The following is a 20088-nucleotide window of genomic DNA, read 5'->3' as shown; positions in this document are numbered from 1 at the left end:
TTTCCATAAAATTCTGTTTATGTGAAGTTACTGATAAACTGAATAATTTCAATTTTAAACTTCTGTTGCAGAAGTCCCTGTCCGCCACCCACATCCAGGTACTATTTTTTTATTCAATAGAAATCAACCTGCAGTTAGACATTCATTTCCAAACTAAGCTCATTTTGTTTCATCATGGCTGGCGTCGCGTGGGGTAGCCGCTCAATCTGAGGCACCTTGCCATGGCTCCGTCTGTCGGAGGTTTGAGTCCTCCCTCGTGTGTGTGTGTGTGTGTGTGTGTGTGTGTGTGTGTGTGTGTGTGTGTGTGTGTGTGTGTGTGTGTTTTTTGTCCTTAGCACAAGTTAGTTCAAGTTGGATTAAGTAATGTGTAAGCCTAGGGACCAATGACTTCAACAGTTTGGTCCCATAGGAACTTAACCAAAAAAAATCATGTTTGAAAACCTGCTTCACAGTATAGCCTTTTTCTGTCAGTTTCTTTAAACTTTTTTTGAAATTCCTCAGTTCCAACTTTGTCAGCTGCAGCTGCCTCTTGTCATTTTAATGTTGTGAAAGCCAAAATGATGCAGAGGTACTGGATCGTCCTCTGCTTTCGTTAAATAAGTACACGAGTTTGTGGCTTTAGCTTGAATAGCTGCTCCAGAGCAGAGAGGAGAGAGTGCTGCAGGTTGTTGTGCTCAACCCATTGGCTTAGAATTTTCTCGATTCTTACCATTGCCTCCGAGTGAGATCTGGTAACTTGCATCATTCGAACAGTGAGCAGTTTTTCAAAATGATTCCACGTTGTCACAAACAGTTCCCACAGCGGGTTTACGAAGTCCAAAAGCACACTGATGCCAACAACACATTGATCTTTCCCATAGTGATCCGAAGTTCTCTCTTTTTCCTAATGAATACGACCTTTGTGCATGTTTCTTTTCTTTGACGGGCACAATTCCTTTGCTTTAAGCTGGCGTTTTAAATACAGACCCTATCAAGTGCAGCTTCACAGCTCTACATACCTGAACTGATGATCCATATCTTGACAAACACAGTGCAAGATGTACTCTGAGATATGCTAATCACTACTACTTCTGCCTTCTGTTAACAGATGGGGTCTCTGGACCTAAAACTAAAATCTCATGTATGCAAAATGCAGATAACAAGACCTGAGTATAATGGGGTCTACTTGTATATTTGAACACGATATTATGAAAAGGATAGATTGCTACTCACCATACCGTGAAGACACAGTACAGACAGGTACAACAAAAAACTGCTATACACTCGCATTTTTGGCCTAAGTGAGAGTAGTGCACGTGTGAATGTGTCATGTGTGCATGTTTTCTACTTTAGAAGTCCTTTTTGCCAAAAGCTCTCACAGTCATTTTCTTGTGCCTGTCTGCAACTCAACAATTCCTCTATATGTTGAGTAGCAATCAATCCTTTCCATAATCCTGTTGTTATTCCATACTGGATTTTCCATTGTTTGATAGTGAAATACAAGGTTGTTCTAATTATACTTCTCTTACCGGTAGAGGACAGTTATGTCTATTGATATAAAAATTGAAGGTAAAAGATTACCAATAGTCTTTAGTATGTATGGCTCCATAGAAGCTGTGAATTTTTTTAAGGAAGTAATTTTCCAGAGTATTTTGAAGTAATAAGTTTGTCATTATTTAGCAATTAGCTAATTTTACACATTTGGTCATTGTCAAGCTACATCCCATTACACAAATTTGTAATGTAGTTAGCATTATATATTCCACATCTGTGTAGAGGAAGCAACACATGATGGCATTTCTAATAAGGATTTCGCACAGACATCACAGTTATGGGCAGAACTATCACAGATGTTAATGTCATATGAAAAAGGAGCAGCAGGAGGAAAAGATGCTGACTATGCCACGAATATTTTCATTTTAAATACAGGTCATTCCACGTCAACTCAGTTAGGCCTCCTCTTTTGTCTATCACAGATTTTGATGAAGCTTTATGCGAACATTCACACAAGTTCCTGATAAATACTGGGAAGTTTAACATTCGTCGAAGCAATACTGGCTGGGATACCATCACTTGTTTGACTCTATGCATGACTTTGCATAGAGCAAGCAGGAATTTCTGATGAATTTGCACTGTTATATCTTGGCCAATATTTTGTTGAAAGAAATGAAATATTGCCATATTGTGCAACTTTGTGTGTTCTCTTAAAAACAATAATGAAAATAATTTTACAAGTCATATTCAGCCAGAAAATTTTAGACAAAACTGTGCAAAAAAATTGGTGATAGGAAAAAATTCAGAGTTTGGTTTCTTATATCTCAGGGACTAAAGGTATGACAAATGGAAAACTTTACAAGTGTAACCTAACAACACAAGGTTCTAAAATAAAAATTTTCTTTTATGTACCACTTTCTAGTACTAAAAAAATGAAGTGCAGATTCCGTAAAAATGTCAAAAATGCAGTATTCTCGAGCTGATTTTACAAAAAGCAGTGTTGTATAAAACTTTCCAAACTGGTCTCATTAGAAAGGCCATGGTTTTAACCACAAAAAAATGTATTTGATTATCCAACATGGGCTAACAATGTTAGATTATTTGAATCAAAGTTGGACGCAAAAATCAAGGCAAGAAAAATATGTAAATTTTGGATCCTTATAACATGTAGAGTAAATGCTTGTTGAACACAAAACTTTATACACAAATAGGTCTGTGGCACAAGAATGTGGAATACAATATTTCATTCACCTACAACCTTCCAATAAACTACAAATTTGTCGAAGAAGATGATGGCGGTTAAAGCCATGGTCTTTCTAATGAGACCAGTTTGGAACATTTTATAGAACATAGTTTTTTACAAAATTAGAACCAAAATAGCGCATTTGTGATCTTTTTACAAAATCTTCTACTTTGTACTTAATTTGTTCAGTACTGGAAAGTGGCACACAAATGGAACTTTATATTTGAGAACCTTGTGTTGTTGGGTTACTACATGCCAAGTTTCAAGTATGTCATATCTTTAGTTCTTGATATAAAAGGACAGAAACTTTAAAAAAATTCCTGGTGTAGGTGTTTTTGGGGGATTTCTCCTAAAATTTTCTGTCTGAATGTGGCTTATAAAATTCTTTTCATTATTGTTCTTGAGAGAACGGCTGAAGTTGTACAAGATATTAAAATTTCACTTCTTTCAACAAAATATTGTCCAAGATATAACAGCTCAAAGTTGTCGGCAATTCACACATGCTCTGCGTAAAGTAGTGCATGGAGTCAGACAAGTGACTATTCTCTCTCCCAGTATTGCTTCAGCGAATTTTGAACTTCACCACTGTTCATTGAGTACGCGTGTGACGGTTGCCATAAAATTTAACCGAAATCCATGATGGTCGAGCAGGATCATGTTCTGAAATTAGGCGATATAACATGGAATGACTCTTACAATAATGTTCTTTAATGGCTCAGTAATGAAACCTGCATTTTTTTTTTCTTTTTGCATGTGGATGTCACATCTGAGATTTTTCTTTCATTGTAGCTTGATAATGCCCAAGGAGGAATAGTTAATTAAACATTAAATAATGACTTCCATCAAGTAAGAAATCATGAGTTTTCTCTTGCAAAAACAAGCTTATGGCTGTAATCACTAGTGTTAAGACTTACATCAAACCAGTCTGTGGACTGAACAAAATGACAGCTACAACAATGCATCAAAACCATACATGACAATACTTCAAGTTAATTTTGTTAGTCTGTGTGTAGTGTTACAACTGACCTATGTCACAACTGTAGAATGTATGAGGAATGTGATGTTACAACAAAGATACTGAATTATGAAATGGAACTGCTGACCAGCAGATACTTTCAAGAGATGAAATGTAAAGTACCACTGACAGATGCATACCACACTTTCAGAACTAATAGTTCCTTCCTCAAGGGGAAGAAGAGGTAGGCTGGGGAAAATAAATGGCAAGTGTAACTCAGACCTCAGGTTGAGAGGAAACTACATGTAGGGAGGATGATTGTAGGCAATGATGGGGAGGGGTGGGGGGTGAGAATATGTTAGAGAGGGAACACTAAGCACTGTGCCAGCTTCAGTCCAGAAATGAGGACATTCTGAAAAGTAAAGATAGATTTGTGCCTGTGTAGGAGGGGTGGGGTGGGGTGGGGTGGGGTGGGGTGGGGTGGGGTGGGGTGGGGTGGGGGGGGGGTGGAGGAGAGATAAATAGTGCAATTAAGAATAACAACAGAAGGGGGAAAAGAAGAAAGAAGTCAAACATTTATGGAAGTGTAGTACACAACACTGTTCTGTGGGTTGCCGACCTGCCAGATGGCTGTAGCCGACACATCTGAAATTCACCAAGATATCTGCTGCAGAAAGGATGGCCACTATCACTGGACACTGCCAGCACTAACTCATATATGTAAAGCCACATGATGCTGACCACTTCTTGGGATTCATATGTAGGGTGGCCATAAGAGGACCACTGTCTGGAGCTCCCCAACACTCAAGCTGTGAATCTGTGCATGAAACTCAGTGCCACACGACGAGTCTCCGATACCATGCATCAGGGATGACCAAGCTGGTGCAACCACTGATTGTGACTGTGACCAATTATGACCTTGCCTAGGGCAGAGTAACCTACTGTGACAGACTGTGTGCTTTCGCCTGCACCTTCTTGTAACTGCATAGAATGAATGACATTTCTTCTATGATATTAGGGTGATTTTTACTTTTCTGTCACTAAGAATCTGTTTTCTGTTGTTCATGTTTTCTTATTTTCTTTCCTATTGTTCACTGCTACCTGCCAACCTTCTCATTTTATGTGTGCACCGTCCCACAACTGGATACTTTAAAAGGTATAATGAAAAAACTAGAGGGGTATGTGTTCATGGAGGTTACGTGCAGGATGAAGTTGGGATGCAAGGATCTGCTGGAGGACAAATCCCCATCTCTGGAGTACAGGAATACTAGTCTCAGGTGGGAGCATTGAAATGACTGTACAGTGTAGAAGTACTAGCCACTCCAGACCAATGAATTATACCCATATGTGCACTCAGCCAGTTTTGAGGTGGTCATGCCTACATGAAATGCTGTGTAGTGGACTAAGTTAGTTGACAAGCAATGTAGCAGTACAAAAGTCAGGCGTCTTAAATATGTCACAAGCACTGGCATCTATGGTGACATTGCAGTTTATTTGTTTATAGTCCAATGTGGTTTGATCTGATACTTCAATATTTAGGTGCCGATGGTGAATCAAATTGTTAAAGAAATGTTCTTAGCTCTGTAGAAGGGTGGTACTTGTGCTGAGATATTTGTTTCAGAGTCTCTTGTGCTTTGCAGAGTCGACACTATGCAGCCAGTGGTGTGAGTAATCAGTATGCTAGACACTGGACAATGCACTGCAAGTTCAGGCTGCAGTAGGTCCATATCCAAAATGTATGTAATCATACGAGACATTACTGAACCAGTGGGGCTAAAGCAGAAAGATAGCTAATAAAGAACTACAAAAACTACAAAGAGCATCTATAACACGTGTAACAGATACAACAAAAATCTACTTTGCAAAAGAAAAAATTACAACTTTGTAATGCAACTTTCAAAACAGACGCTCTTTACACATCTGAAATTGTGATAAATGGTGGCACACCACAAACAAAAATCATAAAAAAACAACCAAAGAAAATTCTCAGAAAAATCTTAGTATCAAAATGAAAAGAATGGAATTTGGATGAAAAAGAAATACGAGGAGAGCTACATGAAGCGCCAAAAAAACTGGTACAGGTATACGTATTCAAATACAATGAGATGTTAACAGCCAGAAGACGGTACTGCAGACAGCAACACATGTATGGCAACAAGTGTCTCATGCAGTTGTTAAACTGGTTACTGCTGCCACAATGGCAGGTTATAAACATTTAAGGAGTTTGAACATGGTGTTATAATCGGCATTCGAATGACGGGACACAACATCTCTGAAGTAGCGATGAAGTGAGGATTTTCCCATACAGCCATTTCACAAGTGTACTGTGAATATCAGGAATCCAGTAAAACTTCAAATCTCCGACTGCAGCTGGAAGAAGATCCTGCAAAAAAGGGACAAACGGTGACTAAAGAGACTTGTTCATCATGACAGAAGTGTAACCCTTCCAAAGATTTCATGGCTGGGGCATCAAAATGTGTCAGCGAGCGAACCATTTAGCGAAACATCGTCGATATGGGCTTTCGGAACTGAAGGCCCACTCGTATACTCTTGATGACTGCACGACACAAAGATTTATGCCTCGCCTGGGCCCGTCAACATCGACAATGGACTGTTGATGACTGGAAACATGATGGCTGATTGGATGAGTCTCATTTCAAACTGTATCGAGCGGATGGACAGGTACGGGTATGGAGACAACCTCATAAATCCATGGACCCTGCAAGTCAGCAGGGGACTGTTCAAGCTGGTGGAGGCTCTGTAATGGTGTGGGGCATGTGCAGCTAGAGTGATATGGGACCCCTACTACATCTAGATAGATTCAGCGAAACATCGTCGATATAGATAGATTCAGCAAAACATAGTCGATATGGGCTTTTGGAACTGAAGCCCCACTCGTGTACTCTTGATGACTGCATGATACAAAGATTTACACCTTGCCTGGGCTCGTCAAGCTGGTGGAGGCTCTGTAATGGTGTGGGGCAAGTGCAGCTAGAGTGATATGGGACCCCTGCTACGTCTAGATAAAACTGACAGGTGAAATGTACGTAAGCATCCTGTCTGATAACCTCCATCCATTCACGTCCATTGTGCATTCCAATGGACTTGGAAAAGTCCAGCAGCATAATGTGACATCCTACACATTCAGAATTGCTACAGAGTGGCTCCAGGAACGCTATTCTGAGTTTAAACACTTCCCGTGGCCACCAAACTCCCCATGCATGAACATTATTGAGCACATCTGGGATGCCTTGCAATGTGCTGCTCAGGAAGATCTCTCCACCCCCTCATACTCTTACAGATTTATGGACAACCCTTCAGGATTCACCGTGTCAATTCCCTACAGCACTACTTTGTCAGACATTAGTCGAGTCCATGCCACATTGTGTTTTGCCACTTCTGCATGCTCGCAGTGGCCCTACACGATATTACGCAGGTGTACCAGTTCCTTTGGCTCTTCAGTGTTTAAAGTTACAGCAAAATCACAGATACCATCAGAAAATAATTACAGTTTCATTGTGACCAGTAAACAATGAATGAAAGACTCACAAATAAAATTACAAACTTTGCCTCATCATTAGACAACCACAACAACTGCTTAACATAAGTTAAAAGGTCTAACAGAAACTGTCATTCATGAAGAAATCTTTCACTGACATTTATACACTAATTCATGAACTCAAGTTTGCTAAGAATCCTATCTGACAAAATTCACAAAGGACAAAGAATGTAAGATTAAACACAGTGGCTGAATAAGGACATAATGACAAGAACAGAATAAAATTGTGCAAAAATTAGTTTCAATGCACTCCATAGTTGAGCACAATAAATTTTGAAAATGAGAGAGATGTGACTTTGTAAGAAAGCTGTAGTAAATCTCTGATTTACATACTGCACTGACAAAGTCAATAACAAACTAAAATTCACCTTCCTGGTGAGTTATTTCTCGTAATTAGAGGAGTAAATGTATGCTGCAGGAATCAAGTACGTTCCAAGCAACAAATGAATTCCATACGTAATAATCAATCTGTCAGAATAGTGAGTGGAATTTTCAGTAGAGGATCAATATAGAAATCAACGTTCAGTGTAGTGTTAATCAGTGGCAGTCAGTTATCATGTGCTAATGTGCTACAGCACACTGTAACTACCACACAAAAACTATGCCATTTTGCTTTAACTGTGAGCCAGAAATCATCCTAAAGTTGCAACATTTTCTTCATATGTCTCCTGGCATGCAAATAAAATGGACAAAAACATGTTTTGTAGGGGGAAAGGGGCCAGAGGGTGGGGGAAGAGGCCAGAGGGAGGGGCAAGGGGGCGGAGGGAGGGGAAGGGGCCAGAGGGAGGGGCAAGGGGGCGGAGGGAGGGGAAGGGGAAGAGGGAGGGTGAAGAGGGAATGGGAGGGGGAAGGGGCCAGAGGGAGGGGCAAGGGGGCGGAGGGAGGGGAAGGGGCCGGAGGGAGGGCGAAGGGGCCGGAGGGAGGGGGAAGGGGCCGGAGGGAGGGGGAAGGGGCCGGAGGGAGGGGGAAGGGGCCGGAGGGAGGGGGAAGGGGCCGGAGGGAGGGGGAAGGGGCCGGAGGGAGGGGGAAGGGGCTGGAGGGAGGGGGAAGGGGCCGGAGGGAGGGGGATGGGGCCGGAGGGGGCGGCATAGGGGCCGGAGGGGGCGGCAAAGGGGCCGGGGGGGGCGGCAAAGGGGCCGGGGGGGCGGCAAAGATGCCGGAGGGGGCGGCAAAGGGGCCGGAGGGGGCGGCAAAGGGGCCGGAGGGGGCGGCAAAGGGGCCGGAGGGGGCGGCAAAGGGGCCGGAGGGGGCGGCAAAGGGGCCGGAGGGGGCGGCAAAGGGGCCGGAGGGGGCGGCAAAGGGGCCGGAGGGGGCGGCAAAGGGGCCGGAGGGGGCGGCAAAGGGGCCGGAGGGGGCGGCAAAGGGGCCGGAGGGGGCGGCAAAGGGGCCGGAGGGGGCGGCAAAGGGGCCGGAGGGGGCGGCAAAGGGGCCGGAGGGGGCGGCAAAGGGGCCGGAGGGGGCGGCAAAGGGGCCGGAGGGGGCGGCAAAGGGGCCGGAGGGGGCGGCAAAGGGGCCGGAGGGGGCGGCAAAGGGGCCGGAGGGGGCGGCAAAGGGGCCGGAGGGGGCGGCAAAGGGGGAGAGGGGGCGGCAAAGGGGGAGAGGGGGCAGAGGAGCAGAAGGGGGATATGGGACAGAGAGGGGGGAGATGGGGCTCAAAGGGGTGAGATGGGGCACGAATACTGCTCAGCAGTGTGTGATCCGTACCAGATAGGGTTGATAGAAGAGATGGAGAAGCTCCAACGGAGAGGAGGGCGGGAGACGGGGGAGGGGGCAGACGCGGGAGAGGGGGGAGACGGCGGAGAGGGGGGAGACGGCGGAGAGGGGGGGGACGGCGGAGAGGGGGGGGACGGCGGAGAGGGGGGGGACGGCGGAGAGGGGGGGGGACGGCGGAGAGGGGGGGGGACGGCGGAGAGGGGGGGACGGCGGAGAGGGGGGGACGGCGGAGAGGGGGGGACGGCGGAGAGGGGGGAGACGGCGGAGAGGGGGGAGACGGCGGAGAGGGGGGAGACGGCGGAGAGGGGGGAGACGGCGGAGAGGGGGGAGACGGAGGAGAGGGGGGAGACGGAGGAGAGGGGGGAGACGGAGGAGAGGGGGGAGACGGAGGAGAGGGGGGAGACGGAGGAGAGGGGGGAGAGGTGGGAGACGGAGGAGAGGGGGGAGACGGAGGAGAGGGGGGAGACGGAGGAGAGGGGGGAGACGGAGGAGAGGGGGGAGACGGAGGAGAGGGGGGAGACGGAGGAGAGGGGGGAGACGGAGGAGAGGGGGGAGACGGAGGAGAGGTGGGAGACGGAGGAGAGGTGGGAGACGGAGGAGAGGTGGGAGACGGAGGAGAGGTGGGAGACGGAGGAGAGGTGGGAGACGGAGGAGAGGTGGGAGACGGAGGAGAGGTGGGAGACGGAGGAGAGGTGGGAGACGGAGGAGAGGTGGGAGACGGAGGAGAGGTGGGAGACGGAGGAGAGGTGGGAGACGGAGGAGAGGTGGGAGACGGAGGAGAGGTGGGAGACGGAGGAGAGGTGGGAGACGGAGGAGAGGTGGGAGACGGAGGAGAGGTGGGAGACGGAGGAGAGGTGGGAGACGGAGGAGAGGTGGGAGACGGAGGAGAGGTGGGAGACGGAGGAGAGGGGGAGACGGAGGTGCAGGGGAGGGGAGGAGTGGGGGAACGGGAGGAGAGTGAGAGAGGGAGGGGGAGGGGAGAGAGAGTAAGGGGAGAGGGAGGAGGGGGAGAGGGAGGAGGGGGAGAGGGAGGGGAGGGAGCAGGGTAGGTGAGGGAGAGGGGAATGGGGAAGGGAGAGTGAAAGAAGCTGATGATATCAACTGCATAGGGACTTTATGTGAATCAGCTGTTGATATCAGCAGTTCATTCCTTTTCCTCTTCTTTCTCCCCACTTTACCTTTAATTTGCATGTATAACAGCTGCAGATTCTGCGTAGTGTCAGTTATTTTGGGTATGTCTAGGAGATCAGGCACTACACATTCTTATCACTGATTCTCCTTGATGGGCAATGAATCCACTCCTTCAGGCACAATACTGTTTGACCTCCAGTTGGAATATAATAGTAGCGAGGTTGTAGGATATGGACGGGGACTGTGGACAGGTGGCGATAGGTAGGAATGTGAGTCGGCATGGGAGTGTAACAAGACACCCCATGCATTTGCAAGAAACACTGTGCCTGAATGCACAGTAATTAATGCAACTGCCTAATAAGCAGTCCGGCACACATTTTCACTCATTGCCATCGATTCACATGAAGTCCTGATACAAATATCATCATCATTTTGCTTCCCTTCCCTTTCTTTTCTCACCACTTCAACCTCAATTTACATGATATTAGATTTAGTTATGCTTATTACCCTTGTAAGTCAAAAGCTAGATAGTGGCAAACAAATGAGTAGACAAGGAAATTAGTATGACAGTGTTTTCTGTAGATGATATGCAAAAGACGCTCTTTTCCACTAGACCTATAGAGGAGAAAGTAAGATTTATAGAATTACATTGATCTACTTCATATGTAAATCTAACAACAGAGGGACTTTGGATTAGGGAACATGAAAAATTCGAAATACTCGCAAAATATTTTAATCAGCTTCTTAAATGTCCAAAACCAATCCATAAGCTTACAACTGAGAAAATCTAGAAGATTTACTGACATCTATAAAAGAAATCGAAGAAGTCATTAAAACCTTATAATGCTAGTGGAGAAGACAGTGTTACAACGGAACTTTTGAAATGGTCTCTGCCAAAATATGAGCTAAACTTGATCTTTGTGAAAACTTAGAAAACAGTAAAACTCTCAGAAAAGCAGAAGATGGCCTTGATATGTCCACTACATAAGAAGGGCAATAAACATGTTAACAGCAACAGAGGAATTTCATTGCAACCAGTTGCATGTAACATGTTTTCCAATATCAGACTAAATAGTGTAGAAACAAAACTGGAGAGTAATTTCGATAAAAGTGGAGTTTCACAGATACATGACTGACAGGTGGTGAAACACACATCTATATTTTAAAATAATTTTTATTTGGGTTGTGCTGGTCGCAGTGGTTACTTGCTTTTTCATGCTATGGGTACAGTTGAGGACTCAGATCTTGTATTTCAAGACAGAGTTTTTGATTCAATAATCTCCACAGCAGGTAGTTTTCATATGATACCTAGCCACGTATGTGATACTCATAACATAGCTTGTTGCCCTACTGAATTTTATATTTGATGTGCTCAGGGATGTGTAATAGGATGATTATTGTTCATGTTATACATTAACAACTTAGCAGATAGAATTGGTTGTTACAAGTGGCATGTAAATCTATATTTAAAAAAAAAAAATTGTAGCAATATCCAGTCACATCTCAACAAATTTCTCCACCTTGTACAAAGGAAAGAAAAGCTGTGCACTTCACAAAACAAAATAACACAGTAGCCTTTCACTACAGTTTAATGACACAACTAATGTCAGACATGTCTCACCAGTACCTGAGAGTAACGAAGTGTAAGTGTAAAGATATCATGTGGAACAGTCACATAATGTCAGTTGGTGGTAAAACTAATGGTGAGATTTGATTCACTGGTTGGCCACTGAGAATCTGCAATTATTCTCTGAATGAAATTGTTTATACTATCATTAGAATAGTTTTTGTGATTCCCAACAGGTTGGATTAATAGGGAACATTGAACATGGGTGAAAAGAGGGACTGCACCATAGTTCACAGGACTAAGTAATGAAAATATTGAGAAAATCAGCAAACAAGATACCAGATATCCCATGAAATCCATTTCCAAAAATTCAAGAAGCAGTTATCAGAACAGAATGCCGAAATACTCTTCATAAATCGTGAATCTCTGCTGAAGGAACTGTGAAAGCAAAAACTTATAACCGGACACAGGGAAACAAATACATGCTACAAAAGTAAGTTTAAGTTGGGGATAGTGAAAGTTATTTTTTTTTCCCTGGGATATATTTATGAATTCTACTACTATTTTTAAATTGTGACTATTTCTGCACAAGGGTGTAAGTGCATTGTGAGCTTGATGTTAGTTGCCTATATAAAATTCACTGACATCAGATTTTATACTTACAGCATATTTCCATGCAATGAATGTCTTCTGTCTATGAGTGGAATTGTCCCAAAAAATCATTCCATTTGACATTGAAAAATGGAAGTACACAAAGCACAGTAATTTTCTAATGCTTACATTAGCAAAAGCAGCAAATACATGTGAAGAAAATGCTGCTTAACTCAAGTTTTTGAGAAGATTTATAATATACAACAATTCTGATCAATAGAGTGTGTTAAAAGAAGTACTCCATATTTTGAAAGGTGGTGTGCTATAACCCTGTGTGTAACATGACAAGGCTGTACATCCTAAGCGACTGGGAAACTTGCAACAGCTGTAGGAAAATAGGACGTTTCACAACTGTGTATTATTCCCAGCCCCCTCCTGCAGACACGGACATTGGTGTTAATTGAGTGTCTCAAGTGCTTATGAATCATAACAGATTGTTTATTAAAGTGCAAGTGATGGGCACAGTGTTCAAACTACAAGTCTGGCAGGAGCGCAGCTGTGGCTTTACTGAGCTCACAAACATATGTGGATTTGGGGTCTCGGTGAATTACAACAAGCAGCATATTTCAATTTTTGGGAAATTTATAGCCCTTTTGTTGTGGTCTTCAGTCCTGAGACTAGTTTGATGCAGCTCTCCATGCTACCCTGTCCTGTGCAAGCTTCTTCATCTCCCAGTACCTACTGCAACCTACATCCTTCTGAATCTGTTTAGTGTATTCATCTCTCGGTCTCCCTCTACAATTTTCACCCTCCACGCTGCCCTCCAATACTAAATTGGTGATCCCTTGATGCCTCAGAACATGTCCTACCAACCGATCCCATCTTCTAGTCAAGTTGTGCCACAAACTTCTCTTCTCCCCAATCCTATTCAATACCTCCTCATTAGTTATGTGATCTACCCACCTTATCTTCAGCATTCTTCTGTAGCACCACATTTCGAAAGCTTCTATTCTCTTCTTGTCCAAACTATTTATCGTCTATGTTTCACTTCCATACATGGCTACATTCCATACAAATACTTTCAGAAACGACTTCCTGACACTTAAATCTATACTCGATGTTAACAAATTTCTCTTCTTCAGGAACGCTTTCCTTGCCATTGCCAGTCTACATTTTATATCCTCTCTACTTCGACCATTATCAGTTATTTTACTCCCTAAATAGCAAAACTCCTTTACTACTTTAAGTGTCCCATTTCCTAATCTAATTCCCTCAGCATCACCCGATTTAATTTGACTACATTCCATTATCCTCGTTTTGCTTTTGTTGATGTTCATCTTATATCCTCCTTTCAAAACACTGTCCATTCCGTTCAACTGCTCTTCCAAGTCCTTTGCTGTCTCTGACAGAATTACAATGTCATCGGCGAACCTCAAAGTTTTTACTTCTTCTCCATGAATTTTAATACCTACTCCGAATTTTCCTTTTGTTTCCTTTACTGCTTGCTCAATATACAGATTGAATAACATCGGGGATAGGCTACAACCCTGTCTCACTCCTTTCCCAACCACTGCTTCCCTTTCATGCCCCTCGACTCTTATAACTGCCATCTGATTTCTGTACAAATTGTAAATAGCCTTTCGCTCCCTGTATTTTATACCTGCCATCTTCAGAATTTCAAAGAGAGTATTCCAGTTAACATTGTCAAAAGCTTTCTCTAAGTCTACAAATGCTAGAAACGTAGGTTTGCCTTTTCTTAATCTTTCTTCTAAGATAAGTCATAAGGTTAGTATTGCCTCACGTGTGCCAACATTTCTACGGAATCCAAACTGATCTTCCCCGAGGTCCGCTTCTACCAGTTTTTCCATTCGTCTGTAAAGAATTCGCGGTAGTATTTTGCAGCTGCGACTTATTAAACTGATAGTTCGGTAACTTTCACAACTGTCAACACCTGCTTTCTTTGGGATTGGAATTATTATATTCTTCCTGAAGTCTGAGGGTATTTCGCCTGTCTCATACATCTTGCTCACCAGATGGTAGAGTTCTGTCATGACTGGCTCTCCCAAGGCCATCAGTAGTTCTAATGGAATGTTGTCTACTCCTGGGGCCTTGTTTCAACTCAGGTCTTTCAGTGCTCTGTCAAACTCTTCATGCAGTATCTTATCTCCCATTTCGTCTTCATCTACATCCTCTTCCATTTCCATAATATTGTCCTCAAGCACATCGCCCTTGTATAAACCCTCTATATACTCCTTCCACCTTTCTGCCTTCTCTTCTTTGCTTAGAACTGGGTTGCCATCTGAGCTCTTGATATTCATACAAGTGGTTCTCTTCTCTCCAAAGGTCTCTTTAATTTTCCTGTAGGCAGTATCTATCTTACCCCTAGTGAGACAAGTCTCTACATCCTTACATTTGTCCTCTAGCCATCCCTGCTTAGCCATTTTGCACTTCCTGTCGATCTCATTTTTGAGACGTTTGTATTCCTTTTTGCCTGCTTCATTTACTGCATTTTTGTATTTTCTCCTTTCATCAAATAAATTCAATATTTCTTCTGTTACCCAAGGATTTCTATTAGCCCTCGCCTTTTTACCTACTTGATCGTCTGCTGCCTTCACTACTTCATCTCTCAGAGCTACCCATTCTTCTTCTACTGTATTTCTTTCCCCCATTTCTGTCAATTGTTCCCTTATGCTCTCCCTGAAACTCTGTACAACCTCTGGTTCTTTCAGTTTATTCAGGTCCCATCTCCTTAGATTCCCACCTTTTTGCAGTTTCTTCAGTTTCAATCTGCAGTTCATAACCAATAGATTGTGGTCAGAATCCACATCTGCCCCTGGAAATGTCTTACAATTTAAAACCTGGTTCCTAAATCTCTGTCTTACCATTATATAATCTATCTGATACCTTTTAGTATCTCCAGGATTCTTCCAGGTATACAACCTTCTTTTATGATTCTTGAACCACGTGTTAGCTATGATTAAGTTATGCTCTGTGCAAAATTCTACAAGGCGGATTCCTCTTTCATTTCTTCCCCCCAACCCATGTTCACCTACTATGTTTCCTTCTCTCATTTTTCCTACTGACGAATTCCAGTCACCCATGACTATTAAATTTTCGTCTCCCTTCACTACCTGAATAATTTCTTTTATCTCGTCATACATTTAATCTATTTCTTCATCATCTGCAGAGCTAGTTGGCATATAAACTTGTACTACTGTAGTAGGCATGGGCTTTGTGTCTATCTTGGCCACAATAATGCGTTCACTATGCTGTTTGTAGTACCTAACCTGCACTCCTATTTTTTTATTCATTATTAAACCTACTCCTGCATTACCCCTATTTGATTTTGTATTTATAACCCTGTAATCACCTGACCAAAAGTCTTGTTCCTCCTGCCACCGAACTTCACTAATTCCCACTATATCTAACTTTAACTTATCCATTTCCCTTTTTAAATTTTCTAACCTACCTGCCCGATTAAGGGATCTGACATTCCACGCTCCGATCTGTAGAACGCCAGTTTTCTTTCTCCTGATAACAACGTCCTCTTGAATAGTCCCCGCCCGGAGATCCGAATGGGGGACTATTTTACCTCCGGAATATTTTACCCAAGAGGATGCCATCATCATTTAATTATACAGTAAAGCTGCATGTCCTTGGGAAAAATTACGGCTGTAGTTTCCCCTTGCTTTCAGCCATTCGCAGTACCAGCACAGCAAGGCCGTTTTGGTTAATGTTACAAGGCCAGATCAGTCAATCATCCAGACTGTTGCCCCTGCAACTACTGAAAAGGCTGCTGCCCCTCTTCAGGAACCACATGTTTGTCTGGCCTCTCAACAGATACCCCTCCGTTGTGGTTGCACCTGCGGTACGGCCATCTGTATCGCTGAGGCACGCAAGCCTGCCCACCAACGGCAAGGTCCATGGTTCATGGGGGGTTTTTATAGCCCTGGCTATGTATAAATCTGTGGTCTGTTCCTCAAGTTTTTTGGTATTGGATGATGCTGTTACAAAAATTTGTTCAGTCTGCATGTTTTCAATGCTTTTAGTTTTTCCTTTGTATACAGTGCACCTCATTTCCAGCCAGGTTCCTTACCAACTGTAAAATTCTCTGTCTTCTGCGTTCCCATTTCTTTTCTTGGATAGGTTGTGTTGTACCACTAACTCTGTGTCCCACACTACCCTGGAATCTACAGTGCAGCCATGCCCTTCCTGTGTGTGTCCTAATCGAGTGGCATTGTGTGACCAATTGAAATCAGAATTGTAGAGGCTAACATTGTTGGAAGTCATACAGCCTATTACATCAAGTGAGTGGGCTACTCCACTTGTGATTGTTAAAAAAACTGACTGGCTTGCTTCGCCTCTGCGGTACTGACTAGTTGGCTTAGCCTCTGCGTTAAAGTTTCAATTAACACTCAATCTAACATTGATATCTACCCTTTGCCCCATCCCGATGAGTTATTGGCTAATCTCTCTGGGGGCCAGTTTTTTTCCAAAACTGATTTATGAAAAGCCTTTTTACATGTTCTGCTGATGAAGATTCTAAATGACTCCTTATGATTAACAGGACTTTTTGGCTGTACCAGTCTCAGCAGCTCCTATTTAGTGTTTGATACTGCCTCAGTGATTTTTCAGTATGTTTTTCTTAGTGATTTACCATTTACTGAGAAAGAATCAATCGTACTTCTGAATATTTCATTTATTGTTCCTCCAGCCTCCTCATGCCAGATGAAAGGAGTTCAAGAGATAGAATGAAGGCTGATTTTATTCAACATGTTGTCAGTGACAAGATCACTACAGATGGAAAACAGGACAAGGAAGGAAATTCAATGCATCATTTTCAAACTATTCTAGCCTTCTGCCTACTCAAACAGATTGTGCACAGTGGCTTGCAGAGAATATATTTGGATTTTATGATAGATGAGTTTTAGTACTTACCGGAGGTTCTTCCTTAACAGATATGTACTCAACCTCTTGCTTGGGAGACACCTGAGTGTCAGCCTCCACCTGAACCAAAGGAAACGAGTTATGTATAGGTGAAACATAGAGTAAAGAAGCACAGATGAAACCAGTCTAATCAACATAAATGAACATGTCAAGACAATTTACTATACAGTGGAGGTGCTGAGTCGCAGATAGGCACAACAAAAAGATTTTCATAATTGAAGCTTTCAGCCATACATTCCATCCTGGATTTTCCATTGTTTGATTCATGTTGAGACAATTGATAGTCTGTGCCAGACTGACTTGAAGCAGGGATTTCTGCATTTCGGAATTGAATGCCAAAATCACAGGACTATCTAAGAGGCAGAACCCAGTTCAGATACTAAACAGACCTTTCATATTTCAATCTGGTATGTGGAAGGTGAGAATAAATTTTGGTAGCTGAAGAGTTCCTAGGAACTGATATGGCACATAACTTACGGCGTTCTCAGAGGCACTGCCTGTTTTTTTGTCTGACATTTGATGGTGTTACATTACATAAGACTTTAGCCCAGGAACTGTTGATTTTAGCTGACCACTGACAATTCCTGTCTGCAGAATGTGTCATGACCACCAAAAACGTGTGTGAACAGTGCTGTAACTATTGAGCTACCTGACACTTCCAAGCCAGACACATACTTTCATTGTCAATGATGTTTCCTCAAATGATTTCCGAACACCACTACATGAGGCTCTACCATGCGGCATGTGATACACCTTATGGCGGAAAATGCCAATGTCCTCCACTGACTCAGTTTTACCAGTGGTACTGTTCCCATATACCAAGTGGGAGAACCTTGTGTAGTGGTGTTTGGGAATCAAACAATGTAAAAATTAGCAAAAATGAGAGCGAGTCTGGCTTCAGTTTTCACTGATATCAGTTCCCATCATTACACCTTCACTGACTTTCTACCCACTTGTGCATCCATTTTGTCCTTTTCGTATTTTTCACACATATTTGAGTGTATTTTTGCGTAATCTTTTGGATGTAATTCCACTTTCTTACATAATTTTTCGCATTTTTTGCACCACCATGGATCCTTGCTCCTTCCAACTGCATCAATACGGAAAAGTTTCCTTATCCAAAGCCAGATCTCAGTCCCACGTACTGTTCCTGCAGTCTTGCTTGGCTCATGAAATCCCCCCTAATGGCCTTGCCGTCAAATTACCCATCTCCTTCCACAATGACCTCCACCTGTTCAGATTCTGCCAATCCTTAGCCCTCACCAACATAGTCCTGCAAAACCATATCAACTAAGCCCAATCCTCCTTGCAGTACCTTCTCTCCATCCACAAAATTCTCCTGCTGTGAAATCCCAAATTCCTGGAACCCATAACACACAGTGAAACTCTTGCCCTGCATGAACTTCAGCAACATGCACAACACCACCTCAAAAAGCTCTCTAACCTGCTCACTTCCTATTCCCACCTCGGAGTACCACTGTCCACCACTTCTACAACAACCTCCAAACCTCCCCCACACCCCCTCATGGCTGACAAACCCTGTCTCGCAGACCTACTACACTTACCCCACCCTCCTAAACTCCCTCCCACCACCACACACAACCTAGAACCTAAACAGACCAGCAACACAGTTATGAACCTTTCCTCCAGAAGCCTTAGTCCCACAGAAATATCAGTCCTTTCCAAAGGCCTCACCTTTTGCCCCACTCCCGAATTCAACCATGCAGGACTAGTTAAAGACCTTCTCTCCTTCTCCTGGTCCCTACAGTGGAAACACTTTTTTGCCACCAACCCGACTAATCAGACTCAACCAAAGACCAATACTGAATCTTGCCTAACTCATTTCACTCCTCTATCCAACCGTGATCCACCCCCACTGCCTCCAAACCACCCCTTGTTAACTTTCCAGAATTTCTTAACCTCGAACTTTGCCTCACCATCATTCCCCAAATACCTCAACATGCAAACCAACCTTACATCCGCACAAAGAACCGCAGTCCACCATCTAAAAACTGATCCCGACCTTACAATACTGCCTGCAGACAAAGGCTTCACCACCATTGTTTTGAACCGCAAGCATTATGTGGCAGAAGGACTCCGACAGCTGTCAGATACTTCCACCTACGAACCATGACACAGTGATCCCATTCCAGTAATCCAGCAGGATCTCCAGTCACTGCTCAAATCCTTAGGCCCATCCCAGAATCTCTCCCCAGAGTCCATCTCTGTACTTACGCCTACCACTCCCCGCACTCCCACCTTCTGCATGCTTCCTAAAGTCCATAAACCCAACCACCCAGGACACCCCGTTGTGGCCAGTTACCGTATTTACTCGAATGTAAGCCGCACTTTTTTTCTGGTTGTTGTAATCCAAAAAACCGCCTGCGGCTTAGAATCGAGTGCAAAGCAAGCGGAAGTTCTGAAAAATGTTGGATGGTGTCGCCACAACTAACTTCTGCCGTCGAATATATGTAGCGCTACACAGGCATGCTTTGTAGACACAAAGATAAATACTGGCGCCAAAACCTCTGCGTCAGTAAATAAATTTAAAAAAAAGAGGTGGAAGACGAGCTTTTTTTTCTCCGCCCGGAGTTTCGACCACTGCATTTTCATACATTATCCAACGAAGTAAATACAAATTCCGTATTGTTCATCTTCGAATGTAGCAGAATTTGAATGTTGAATGTCCTACGAAAATCCGACTGGCAAAACTGTTTGGGATGTTTGTCAATATGGCCAACTCTATGTTCAGAATTTTTTCCTACCTGTGAGAAGAGTTGGTTGCTAATAGGAACCTGATGAAATGTGAATCACATGCAGTATTCTCTTCACCATAAGAATAATACGAATATAAACATTTTGCCATGTATTTTTTCATGTTTGCTGCTATCTCATTTAAATCCTGTCTG

At 43.5% G+C, this 20088-nt stretch overlaps 1 protein-coding gene across 4 annotated transcripts in view; it reads right to left on the bottom strand.

Moving 5' to 3' along the window:
• The window catches only part of LOC124717057 (zinc finger protein 501-like), a 295897-nt gene that overhangs the window by 218520 nt on the left and 57289 nt on the right, over nt 1-20088 (bottom strand). For all 4 annotated transcript variants that reach the window (XM_047243738.1, XM_047243739.1, XM_047243741.1 and 1 more), the window contains one exon: nt 17171-17239. In XM_047243738.1, coding sequence (XP_047099694.1) covers nt 17171-17239 — 69 coding nt within the window. The remainder of the gene's footprint in view (nt 1-17170; nt 17240-20088) is intronic.

The sequence above is a fragment of the Schistocerca piceifrons genome, chromosome 9 (genome assembly GCF_021461385.2).
Source record: "Schistocerca piceifrons isolate TAMUIC-IGC-003096 chromosome 9, iqSchPice1.1, whole genome shotgun sequence".
Lineage (NCBI taxonomy): Eukaryota > Metazoa > Arthropoda > Insecta > Orthoptera > Acrididae > Schistocerca > Schistocerca piceifrons.
Note: the sequence above shows the minus strand (reverse complement) of the source record. Positions and strands in the feature narration are given on the sequence as shown.